Source organism: Lissotriton vulgaris, unplaced genomic scaffold, assembly GCF_964263255.1.
Source record: "Lissotriton vulgaris unplaced genomic scaffold, aLisVul1.2 SCAFFOLD_459, whole genome shotgun sequence".
Classification (NCBI taxonomy): Eukaryota; Metazoa; Chordata; class Amphibia; order Caudata; family Salamandridae; genus Lissotriton; species Lissotriton vulgaris.
In genome coordinates, this window is record NW_028246331.1 from 387,199 (window position 1) to 400,836 (window position 13,638).

At 43.0% G+C, this 13,638-nt stretch overlaps 1 protein-coding gene across 1 annotated transcript in view; it reads right to left on the reverse strand.

Annotated features, from left to right (window-relative positions):
* Positions 1 to 13,638, reverse strand: part of LOC147665984 (GDNF family receptor alpha-4-like) — a 432,571-nt gene that overhangs the window by 171,029 nt on the left and 247,904 nt on the right. The window contains exon 3 of the mRNA XM_086949349.1: positions 1,042 to 1,122. Within this exon, the coding sequence (XP_086805475.1) occupies positions 1,042 to 1,122 (81 nt within the window). The remainder of the gene's footprint in view (positions 1 to 1,041; positions 1,123 to 13,638) is intronic.

Genomic DNA, 13,638 nt, shown 5'->3' on the forward strand with positions numbered 1-13,638 from the left:
ATGCTACTGTGGGAGCCATCTTTAATTGCCTCTCTCCTCTTTCTCTATTCTCTGATGCACCCACTACTAAATTCATATGGATTGTCTGATGAGGTACACTTGGATTATTTCCATTGTAGATGCTCTGTTTGTTTAATTAATACTAGTGCAATCTTCTTATAGTGACGTTAACATGGATAACAGAATGTGACACCTCATCTGCATCTTCCTGTTTCTGGACTTTTTCGGACACTTGTTTTTTGCTGGACCATGTCCAATCTACTTCATGACCAAAGAAAAAAGGGATCAAAGCACTAATTCCCGCATTGATCTAACGTCTCCTACAATTCCTGAGAGGCAAAAAGAAGGTGCTGATAGCCTGAGACACAGTCCCCTATGTCCCATGAAGATTAAGTGAGAAAAATATGATTATCTCTTCAAATTAAATGCACAAAATTGTCAATCATGTGGTCATCTGGTTCGTCGATAGTACCTATCGACGAACCAGATGACCACATGATTGACGACACGCGTACTCCTGTGGTTACACTTTGCAGTATCTACTGAAAATCATAAAGCCATCTCTATATTGCCAAAAAATTGATAGGCAATCTTTTAAAATTACGGGGGTTGAATTGATTATTGACAGGCACATATATCCTGGAATAATATTATAAACTTGCTATGCCCTGAAGAAGTCCGGTAACGGACGAAACGCGTTGGCTATTTCACTGAAAACAAGAATTGAATAAAGATCAAATTTTAAACTTCTAGAACTTGTGACTGACTTCACTTTGGGAAAATGAATGTGAGCCCTCAAACTTGTGAATAGTATTGTATAAGGATTGTTATCCAAAAATACATGCAAATCTGACTTATTAGAAGGGTGCGAAGCCACAATTTTGTGCGTCCAATCTACTTCATGGCATCTTCATAAATGAAAGAACAAACATGCTAATGTGGTCACTAGAGTTCCAGAACTTGGTGACCTTGTGAGTGGAAAATGTTTATACCAGAAGAATATGGAAAACAAGACCCTCAGCCGTAAGAAGGAAAGTGTACCTGCAGGGAAGGTCGCCAGCCTGATGGAGTCCACGCCTCGCGCAAATGGCTCGTACGGGGAACTTTGCAACAGGTTCATTCCTATAAGAAAATAACACAATCAGAAAATCATGGCTGGTTTGTGAGAACATAGAGCAACTTTGGCATAGGATGAATAGTTAATGAGATATGCAGAAAGACAACTGGCTAAACATCAGACTGTTAAGTCTGTCATTTGCTACATTGCCCTGCATTTTGTTTTGATGTGACAGTTGCAAAAATGGTGAAAGGTTGTATTTCCCAGCACCTAAAAATGTTACAACTTATTGTTGGGATTTTGTAAAGAGCTACATGCAACATCTGAATAGCATCAATTGAGGGTGCCTCATTTTTTTCAAAATTCCCAAATCAGTTCAAGGCTAGAGGTGTGCAAAATTAACATAATTTTCTTTAACGTAATTACGCGAATTTCTGCAAAGTTACGTGAAGTTATGACAAATGCAAATCTATCATTCCATTCTATATATTTTAGCGAGAAATGCATTCTCCAGTCAATTTTTGACACAAGAACGCATTCTGTGCTCAAATAATAAGAGAGAAAAAGTATTACAAATAACAGCCACTCACATTTTTTTCTTCTCTTGCTTTGCACATTTGCAGTACGGAGCATATTTACAAGGCCGTCATACTTGTACCACACGACATGGTACATGCACAACGCAAAGCTACATGTCATATTTATGAAGCCACGCAAAGCCACTCTGTGTGGCTTTGAAAAGCATCACAAACATGGAGTGATGCAATGCAACTCAAACTGCTGCGTTGCCTTACTTTGCGCAAGGGAGGAGTTCCATGGGTGCTGAGGTAGGTGTTCCAAAGCAACTCCCACGGTTTTTGATGAATTCCCAGATTTACATGGACTTTGTGAACCTGGGAACGCGTTAAAATCTTACCACCCAGGAGAGGTATAATGAGGAGAAATATCTTTATTTCTCCTCGATTTTTGATCTTTCCAGCAGCACACATGGATAAGGAGAAACGTCTCTATGGATGGCTTTTGTGCCCCTTTCTTCACAAAAACAATCCTGCTTACAACACAGTCACCCTTGCACCTGGGTTCAAGGGTACTTGTGTTAGTGCTAGATTGTCGAAACGGTGCCAGCGCAGGAGTAAAGGACAGGAGTGCACCGTATTGGATAAATACATGCATGCATTCCTGCTCTTTCCCTGTGGTGCAGGACAGCTCAGCAAGGTAGCATTTCCCGTCAATGTGCCCCTAAAGGTTTACAGAGAATGGTGTGTAATTATGTGTACTGGCGTAATTTCTGAAATTTCGCGTAACAGGTGTAATGCAAAATTCCTATAATTATGTGAATTGCGCATAATTAAATTTGCTCTAGGCCTTTTCGAAGCGTGGGTATCTCAATTTACGCGTGCCTAATCCCATTAAAAAAGTGTTCTTCTTCACCCTAGAGTGGGAAGCGAGGTATGAGGTTACTTGGATTAGAACATTGGAATGTTGGTAGCTCCATTGAAAACAACGGAGTGCTCCGGGCTTATAATGGCTGGTATAAGCCTGGAGGCGCTCCAACATTCCAATGTTTCTTTGTTCACAGCTCTGGTTGTGAACAAAGGCTTCAGGGAACCTTAGGGGATTCCAATCCCCTCGCGCTCCCATAAGGCTTTGTGGCAGAATGTTCTAATAGCCTTATAGCACTTCATAACTGGGCTATACCCGCTACTAAAGTCCCTCTCCCCTGTTAAAGGCCCTCGCCTTCAGGTCGGGCCTTTAACGCTGGAGAGGGCCTTTAATAGCCGGTATAGCCCTCTACGGCGGGCTAGAAGGCTATATTACAGGATAATGGGAAATACGTTTTGGTAGTCATTATTTCTACACTGAATTCCTCATGTTTAACATTTTTAGTCAGATCTTCAGTCGGACATTTTGACGGCTTTCAGCAAGCAAAAAGCCAGGGTACAAAACTTCACATCTGCAATTTTCCTTTGTGACTCAGTCACTCCTATCCCCAGCTCATTCTGGAATAATGTCTGGTTTGTGATGAGACCTCAAGCCAGCTTCAAAAAGATATGTTCAATCCAGCCCATGAGGCTAAAAAAGTTTTTGCTTATAAGTTTTTGCTAGATGTTACAATCAAAATAGCCTCTTAATACTCAGTCGTTATTGTCATTTCGGTGGCTAGAGACTAACTCACTCCTTCAGGTCGGATTTGCCATTGATACCCTCAGCATTTCCCTGGAGGGCTGGAGCCATGAGAGGCAGATTTTTGGAGGCAGGGGTCCAATGCCAGTACCTCTGTGAATTTATAGGATCCTAGAGGTTAGTTGCAGCAGGCACAGAGAGGGCTTCATGAGAAATGTCACAGGAAAGAACATATTTACCCGCCTGCTAATATAAACCACACCACCAAAAACGTTGTTGCAACAATGAAGTCTTTTTTTTTTTAAACTTTATTTTCCCATTTTGTCATTACATTAAGACAAATAAAACTTGTAACCCAGAACCCCGTGTGGGCAATACCGCATACATACAAAATATATATCTGTGTATACAAACATTGTTGTCAAACAGTTATACAGTAAGTGTACATCACTACTTTGCCATAGTGCCTCGTTGTTACAGTGCCATCAGGCTGTGTATTGTAGCTTGCTTTGTATTGTGATCAAGGTCAATACAGTATTTATCCAGAACGTATCACTATTGTCAACCTGTATTTCCTGCACACGAGTTCACACTAGGCACTATTACACTTTCATCGGATGTCGACTTATCAGCAGCCAACTCCAGCAGGTAGCGTCGGTACGGGCCCCATATGTCTTTAGGCGCACACTCAGCTGCGGTCAGTAGTGGGAGTACCTGCCGGGCGGTGACGTGGGGAGGGGCAGAGTGGGGGGTAGTAATCCACAGAGCTTTACAGGTAAGTAAACATATAAATAAATAAAACGAATTTTGTTGCTCGCACTGCATCGCATTGGGGGATTACTACCCCCACCCTACCCCTCCCCCTCACCATGTCACCGCCCGGCAGGTACTCCCACTACCGACCGCGGCTGCGCACACTTCAATGGCAACAGCTCATTGTAGCTCTCCGATTGCATGGAACAGTATGCGAGGTCGCTCTTCCACTCCGATATGGTGGGAAGCGGGCCTTTCATCCAACGCATGGCTACTCTCCTCTTTGCCAGCAATAAACGAATGGCCGCTACTTTGCGCACTCCTTTCGGTATTACCTTGTCGTAGCCTAATAAAGCTGTTAGTGGTGTTTCAGGAATTTCGCATCCCAGCATTTTGGTCAATATCTGGTACACCTCCCTCCAGAATGTGTGAATACCTGGGCACTCCCAAGCCAGGTGCGTAAAATGTGCATTTGGAGCCATGCAACGAATACATTGATCTGTGTCCCTTAGCCCGTATTTAAAAAGCCTTGCTGGTGTGTAGTATGTTCTGTGTATATATTTGAAGTGCAGCAATCTATGTTTGCTGTTCATTGATATCGTTTTCGTGTTCTTAAAACACCAGGGGCCAGATGTAGGTAGCCCTTTACCGGTCGGAAACGGCCGATAATACCGATTTTCGGCCGTTTCCGACCGGTAAAGGGCTATGGAGATGTAGGGGCTAGAAAAACGTACATTTTCGGTAATTTTACAGATTCTGTAATTTTACCGAATCGGTAAAATTACAGAATCGGTAAATTTACCGATTCTGTACATTTTACCGATTCGGTAAATTTACCATTCGGTAAAAATACCGAAAATGTATTTTGTGATGTAGGTAGCACTTCTAACAGTGCTGCAGGGCCTTTAGAATTCGGTATTTACCATGCAATACAATTGCATGGTAAATTACGAATTCTTGTGTACATGCACATCTGTGCATGTACACCTGTGCCATGTGGCACACAGACATGCCCTAAGGGCATGTATGTGTGCCACATGGCGCAAACGCCAGTTACAGGGGTGCAACAGGGTGTCAAAGTGACACCCTGTCCCCCTTAGCAATTCGGTATTTTTACCGATCCGGTAAATACCGAATCGGTATTTGCTATTGAATCCTATGGGCTTCAATGCCCATAGGATTCAATAGCAAATACCGATTCGGTACCGAATCTTACCGATTCGGTAAAAAATACAGATTTTTTACCTACATCTCATTTACAGATTCATAAATACCGAATCGGTAAAATTCGGTATTTATGAATCGGTAAATGAGATTTACCTACATCTGGCCCCAGGTCCACTGTGCATCAGTCATCACCGCCCTTAGTTCTTCCTACCATTCCTTCTGATACTTCGCTCTGTTATGACCACCCTGTGGTTTAAAAAGCTTAAATAACATTGTTATGCCATGTTGTGGAAACTGAATCTATAATAGATAAGTGAGCGCTGGCATCGGGGCAGGTTCCTGCAGATTTAAGCCTGGTATTGCTCCTAAGGCTGTTCTGAATCTGAAATAATGGGAAGCGTCCATTGCCGTGATCCCCTCTCTTTGAGCAGAGACCTGGTCCCATGTTTTAACCACCCGACCCGGAACAGATCTCCCATGTATTCTATCTCTAACTTAGCCAATGTGCCCATTACTGCTCTGTCTTCCTGGAGGGGAATCCACTGACACCACCTTAGTGGCAATTTAGGAGAGTAGATCAATGAAAGTCTGGGCTTGACTGCAATCTTTGACAACTGCCGACCTGTGCAGTGTACAGGGTCTATTGCGCTGGGCTTAGGGCGGGCAGCACCTGTTAGTAAGGTGGGCAGTGATATCGGCGATACCCTGTGTTCTTCTATGAGGAGATGCGGGAAGGTGGGGGGTCCCTGTAGTATCCTCAGGTTGTACATATGTTCATTTACTCCTCTGCATCTAGCTGCTCAGCCAGTGTGAGTTTTCTAGTTAGAATGTTAGTGTGAGTGGAATGTTTGGGTGCATGAGTGTTGTCAGTTGAGAATGGGCTGAGCAGCTAGGATGCTGCTCCTGGTGGGGCTTATTATATCTACATCTAAGAACTTAATAAACAACTTCTACTTCTACCTGGCCTGGTCTACAGCGTTTACTTATGACTCATGAACATGTGGGACCAGCCCACTACATTTATGGCGACGAGGATGGGATTCGAACCCACGCGTGCAAAGCACAATCCTTGTTTTCTTTGCGGCGACAGGCACACCATTGACATTTGTTGTGCATTCTACTCTATTTAATGCTTAAATGTTTTCTGTTTTCTCTTACAGATAAAAGAAGCCTAAGCATTTTTTTAGTGTGTTGTTATTGCAGTATGCCAACTTCGCTAAATGTGTTCCTTATAGATGTTTTGTTGGTATGGGAGTGGGTTTTTAGTCCTATGTCCCTTTGTTTCATATATTTTATCCCTGCCTAGGGATGGGAGTGGGTTTTTTAAGTCCCATGATCCCATGTTACAGATATTTTATCCCTGTCTAGGGATGGGAGTGGGTTTTAAGTCCCATGACCCCATGTTACAGTTATTTTATCCCTGCCTAGGGATGGGAGTGGGTTTTTAGTCCCATCACCCCACGTTCATTTTAAATGGGTATTAGCCCCATTTCTCTATTTAAAGGGGGTGTCAGTCCCACCTTTGTTATTTGTGTGTTGGGTGTCAGTCCCTTCACTTCGATATTCGTTTTTGTGTGTGTGGGTTGTCATCTTTTGATGCCACACTGTGCTGCATTCTGTTTTTCATGCTACACAAGTCCTTGGGTTTTAGTCCCATGCCACGTTATTTTTACATTTGGGTGTCAGTCCCAAACAATTTTTCACTTGGGTTTTAGTCCCATAGTGTCCCTCACAGTAGGGGTGGCGTATTGGGTTTTTGCCATAGTTTTCTCACGTGAGAAGTACTTCCTGGGGTGTCGTTACACCCATTGTAGTTTACTCTGGGGTTATGCTTCCCCTCACTTATGTTTTTCTTGCTCACTTGTAGTATGTGGGCTCTTCATTCACTTACTTATTTTATTTGTTCATTATTAAAGGAGGAGGATAGTGTTAGTGTTTTTCTATCCCTATCGCTTTCTTCTTTCTTTCTTTTCTTGGTTGTCTGTTTTTCCTCTCGCGATGTGATTTCACACTTATCCCTGGGTTTACAGATTTCTTGCTACAACTGTATATTTTTTACTGTGTATAGTTTTTTCCTTCATTGTTATTTTCTCTTTTGTTTTTCGTTTCGAGAGGAAGAGGACACTGTAGTATCCTCAGGTTGTACATATGTTCATTTACTCCTCTGCATCTAGCTGCTCAGCCAGTGTGAGTGCTCTAGTTAGAATGTTAGTGTGAGTGGAATGTTTGGGTGCATGAGTGTTGTCAGTTGAGGATGGGCTGAGCAGCTAGGGGGCTGCTTCTGGTGGGGCTTATTATATATACATCTAAGAACTTAATAAACAACTTCTACTTCTACCTGCCCTGGTCTACAGCGTCTATTTATGACTCATGAACATGTGGGGCCAGCCCACTACAGTCCCTTTATCCAGTAATGCACGTGTAATGTCTGTGCTGCGCTATAATACCTTTCCATGTCTGGTAAGCTCAATCCCCCTCCTCAAAGGGCTTTAGTAAATTGTCCCAGTTAACCCAGGATTGTTTTCCCGTCCAGCCCAGTCTCAGCAGTAATGCGCACAGTGTACGAAAGAAGGACTGTGGTAAACTCATCGGAATATTGACAAATAAAAGCAAGAATGAAGTATCTGCTGTCAAGCCGGCACGTGCTGAAGCTACGCCTTCATGTGCAGCCGATCTCAAAGAAAGTCTGCAGTCCTCGTTGGGGATCAGCCAATCACCAATGGATGGAATAGTGACAAATGGAATTTGATTAGATGTTAAATGATAGGTATACCGAGAAGGGAAACCTTGGGGAAACTACGTTCCCCCCTTTGTATCGCAACAACCGCCAAAATATCATCATCAATTTTAGTCATCGATCTAGTAACTGCTGCTACAGAGCACGTGTCTACTGCAGATTTGGCTGCCTCGCCAGCCAGAGAATTACCAATAGCGTGTGCTCCCACACGTTGATGGCCCAAAGTATGAATAACATGAGAGAGTGGCAAACGTTCCTTAACAGCGGACACTTTGACCCAATGTGTTTTATGCTTAATTGCGCTGCCTTTAGAATCTCGAAAATCATTTTGTGTCCAGAAGAATAAGTTGTCATTGAAGGATTGTACACAATAAAATGAATCACACACTACAAGCGTAGGCACCACCGGACCAGCAAATTCAAGAGCTAAAACCAAAGCACATAACTCGGCCAATTGTGCCTTGCCATCCCCAAGGGACTGTGTGTGCACCAAGGAGGATTTAAAATCACCATCTAGTATTGTGCCTGCCACAATTGCGCAGGCAGCGGAATAAGCATGTTTAGAACCAATGGCTGGCTGCGCAGATCCACCAGTGTAAATAATACATTTGTACTGATCAAGAGGGAGCAATGATAGAGGAGGAGGATGAACATGTTCATATTGTAAAAACTCTTGTGTTTGCAAAGAAGGGTCAAAGATAAAATTAACGTCAGCTGATATCAATGAACTGGCCCATTGTATCCAACATGGATGTAAAGCCTTAGAATTGGGAACACTCGCCTTTGTGACAGCTTCTAAAGCAAGCACGGGCAAGACCATGAAAACGAGTTTTCCCTGAGCCAGAGAGCGTTATTCAAGAATCGCCATTTGTACGGCTGTCAATATTTTTTCTGTAGAAGAAAAACGCATCTCTACCGAAGTATACAAATGTGATCTATAAGCAATGGGGACCGTGTCCCCCTCATTGAAAGTTAAGTAAGTGAACCTAATCCTTGCACCTGGTACAATCCGTTTGACCAAATTAGTTGCATTATGTCTCCTTAACAAGAATTGAGTAGCAAACAGATTAGACTGTAAAGAACTAAATACAGCTATATGTTCCGGAAGCCAACTGGAAGACGAAAAAGAGGGTTGTATCAATGCATAAAGCAATTTGATAAGCTAGGAATAATTAGGAATGTAAGTCCTACCAAAATTTTAAAAAAACAGCAGAGACTGCAATTTTGTAAGTGTAGAAGGAGGCTGTAGTTGAGCACCTTTCTCCAAAAAGTGGGGGCCAACCCCCTACTTTCGTTAATGAGTTCATAAGCAAGGAAAAGTACTGCCAGAAAGGCAATATGTGGTTTCACAAAATTATATTTGTAGCCTAATTTCGCGAAATGTGTGACAATGCGGTCCACGCGCATAAGATCCTGAGTCATCTCACCATCTGTCAAATAAATGTAATCGACGTACGAAAAGGCATCAGGGTCAATATCATGTAAAATTGAAACAAAGTGTGCCGCAAACACACCTGGGCTATTCTCATATCCCATAGGCAACCTCCCATAGCATCATTGATTGCCATGGGCACTGAGGCGGTCAAATCACGGCTGTCAGGAGCCAAAGTATAGTTAAAAAAGCTGTTGCAAATATCCAAAGTAGGTTTATACTTTTTTTTAACAATGTCGTTTACTAACGCACACTATGCGTGTTCTGAATCACAAAGGTACGGACATGACTATTCAAATGTCTATAGTTTAAAACTATATGATATGAACGTCCGGTTTCAATATCGGAAAAAGAGGATTATTCATCGAAGAAACACAGGGTTCAATCACTCCCTGATATTCCAATTGAGTAAAAATGTCACTTACGGATGCTCTAGCATCACGGTTAATTGGATACTGGGGTTGGGGCTGTGGTGTAGAATACAAAGGAATCACATGAATAGTAGAATCCTTGTCCCAACCTGCCTGATTTCAATATAATGCTGGAGCAAGGGATAATGCCCACTCCAAAGCATAAGCAAGTTTATCCTCATCAGGTACGTATTGCGAAGAACTGGGTAGAATACACGTCTTTCCCTCTGGAGGAAGTAAGGGCAAAAAGGAGAAGACCAATCAACCTCTGCCAATAAAATGTCATAAGAAGATGTTAGATTTTCCCAAAAGACTGCTTTAACTGGGCGTTTATTATCACTTTTAATTTGGAAGCTCACTTCATAAAGGCTATCAGGTGGAGCAAAACGAGTATCTGCTGTTTCAGCAGTAATAAAAGTGTCAGTTGCTTTTGCCTGGTGGAGTGACTGCCGCACTATGGTTACCTCCACCGCGCTGTCGAGGAGGGTTACCGCCCAACTCCTGTTGAGGGGGAGGGTTCTCACTATCTGAGGCATACTTTGCAGTCAAAGCAGCAACTTTTTTCTTCTGAAATGGGACACAATATTGAGGTGGTACCTCCTGCTTGACTTTCACATCAAACTGGCGCTGCGGATCATGTCTCGTTTGCGTAGACTCGCCTTGTCTGCGATCCTGTCTCCCTCCTCTGCCGAATTGTTGATCCGATGATTCTTGAAAGGAACAAGGAGAATGAGGATCAGGAACCTGGAGCTTCCCCGATGTCTTAATTTTAGAGTGGTCACGAACATCATATCTATGCTCAGAAGTGTCTGGTGTAGGCGAACCTGCATCAGGACTTGGCTTCTGTTGTTGCTGCTGCATATTTTTGTTCCATGCCTTTTTAGGACAGACTGGTTGACCCTCCTTCTCAGGAGGGGGTTTAATTTGTGGGTGAGTAAAAGGTTGAATCCCCAAATTATTGCGTCCCAAGGATGAATACACATTTGCAATAAAAATCGGCAACTGTCGCTCCCGATTCACATCCGCCACTTCTGCCAGGCATTGGCGCACTTGTAAGCAAACTGCTTCACCTTTAATTTTGTTCAGAATCAAATCGGAAACAACAGGGAACATGCCCACTAATTTCATCCTCAAATCTAGGAATGGATGAGCCCGTATTGATCCTGTACCTTCTTCAGAACGCTTGGCAGAACGCTCATGGAGGGGATGCCAAAGCACAGTGTATACACTGAAGCAAACACTGTCACCCAGGCGGTGCAGTTCAGTAAAGGAGGAATCAGACCGCTTGGCATACTCATTGTAAGGATCGTGTGTTTTTCAACAGGTGTTGTAAGTGGAAAAACAGCCTCAATCTGCTCACATTTCTCTGCGAGCCAAAATGGTAAGTCATCCTTATTTTGAGGGCGTTTACCCATTACAGAGTTAATCATTACAAGTCCACCGCCGTGACCTGGTGCCAGCGGGGCAACTCCAGCCAGAGCTGCCTGAAGTGCACGAGACATAAACTGTATGACTCGTCTATGAAGATGAATCAACTGTGTGCACAATACATGTAGCTCTACCACAGTAACATTGAGATAATTTGGATGGGATGTAAAACCGCCCAAAACCGGCCAAGTAGCCCCATCGATAGACAAGGTGCCCATTCGAACAAAAGAGACAGGGTGAGGAAGGACGCCATTAAAGCAAATCGTATGCTCCCAGGACGTCAATTGAACTTCAAGAAATGCATAAGGACGATATGCTGTTGGAGGAGCAGCAGCCGTGTAAGCATGAAACAAATTAACATTTGCATCAACTGCAGGAAATGAAACCCAAGAATATAACACTACAAAGTGGTATGCAGGAACCGCCTCAACCACAAAAATAATGTAAGCCCCAGCACTGGGGACTCCGTGTTGAGTTAAGTAAGCTGTAACCACTGCGCGGCTAGGTGCCACAATAGCAACAGGTTGTGCCATGTTTATAAATAAATCAATAAGTAAAATGTCAGCGCAAAATAGGGTCTAAATACCTTTTCAACTTCAAGCTTGAAAAACCTATAGAAATAGGGAAACCCTACAAATATAGGAGGCAAACCCCCCCACCACGGATGTCTCCGGGAACCGGTGAGAGGATATGGTGGAAAAGCACATGCGCTTTTAGGGGTCTCGAGAATAAGTACTAGACCAAACGTTGGCTGCTCCATGTTGCAGGGATTCTGCCCAAGAACAGAACTATGCACAGGCATGTGGGACCTTAGTGTATAGGGACTCAGTCTTCCTACCACCCATGAGCCCAGGACCGACTAGCTATAGTGTCTCACTTGCTCTCCTACTCACTCACAGAGAAACAAGTGATTAGACCCCCAGAACACAACACTCCCAGATCTCTCAGGAATCGCGGTAGCAAGACACATCCTTTTACTCACACTCTTGTACTTGTCCACAATAAGATCGGACAGAGACACGAACACGTTTAAAATATTTATTTTAACTAACGTGCCCTAACATGTAGTATACGTGCCACAACAAGCAGGAAAATGCATAATACAAATACAGACTACATCAGCGTAGTAGCTGGTCCATAAATTAGGAAAGGAGATGTCATTGTGAAAAGACAATATAGCCTAACATCCCAACACTTGCTTAGAAATAGTATTATTATATATTAGAAGATCTCTGGCCTTTGCCAGCCGACCCCAGACCTTAGCCTATAGATAGTAGATCTACATCACAGGTGCTGTCTCGCTGTTCTTTCTCCAAGTGTGGGCTCCCTATTCGTGTATCCCAATAAGACCAAATTATGTTGTCCAAAACAACAGCTGTATCATTGTGTTTTGTCTAGGTGCTAAGACCCGGCCAAAACAAAATAACAAGGGGCATTGTTGTTCGACCTTGTCCACGATGATCAGATAAAATCCCAGGAACCTGCAGAGTGTGAACACAGCGATGAGTTCTCATGTGAAAACAGCCATAGAAATTATTGCAAAAATAAAGTTGTGTAGTAACTTGCACAAAGCAGCGGGCAAGCTGCAGCTTGCTCATGCTAACCTAGAGAATAAGACAATGTTCCCATGGGCCATGTGACACAAGTCTTCATATGGTTCTCCAGTAAAGTTGTCTGATTGTTTCACCATCTGGATCACAAAGAAGCCTAGAAATTTGTCTCTGACTATTTCAAGGATCTTAACCACAGCCTTGACCCCACCACTGGTAATTACCACTAGTCCACCAGATCCCAATCTGCCCATTACTAATTATAACAAATGCTTATTGGTCAGCATGGTCAATCTTGTTCCCCTTGAAGCTACACAAATCAAGGCATTGTAAACAGATGAATAATAGGCTTTTGACACAATAAGGCCGTCACACTACGCTTTGAATAAAAATAGAGTACAACTCATTGCTTTTAGATCCTCTAGTCGAAGGACTGAGTCAATGTCATGAGTTTACCAGTCCAGTGTGACCTTAAAAATGCATCACAGCTCTATTACTTTTCTGAGAAGAACTTGTCTCTTTAGTCAATCTAAAGCTGGAATTGAGAGATTCGTACACTGAAAGCGCTCGAGATAAAATGGCCGATCACACAAGGCCACGGTCAGCCGACTCTCTCCATCTGTTACCTTGCTTTAATAGAACACAGCTATTCTAGTGAAACCTGTCTTGTAAAGAGTTTGACGTTATCTGACATACAATTGATCCAGTAATACCTAAATTGCTAAATTCATTGCAGCCTATTTGTGTTGTAGTTCATATGAACCAGGTAAGAGGGACCTTAGTATTGAAAAATGGTATGTTGGAACCCAAAAAAAACCAAAACCAATTTCAAGCCTGCCATTTTCAGCCAGGGCATTAATCGCAAGCTCTAATTACCTGAAACAATTGTCTTTGAATATTTCAAGTGTGATTCTACCTGATTCAGCCGTAGACCACATCCAATGGCTAAACGATGACGGCAGCATATGGGCATGGCTCAC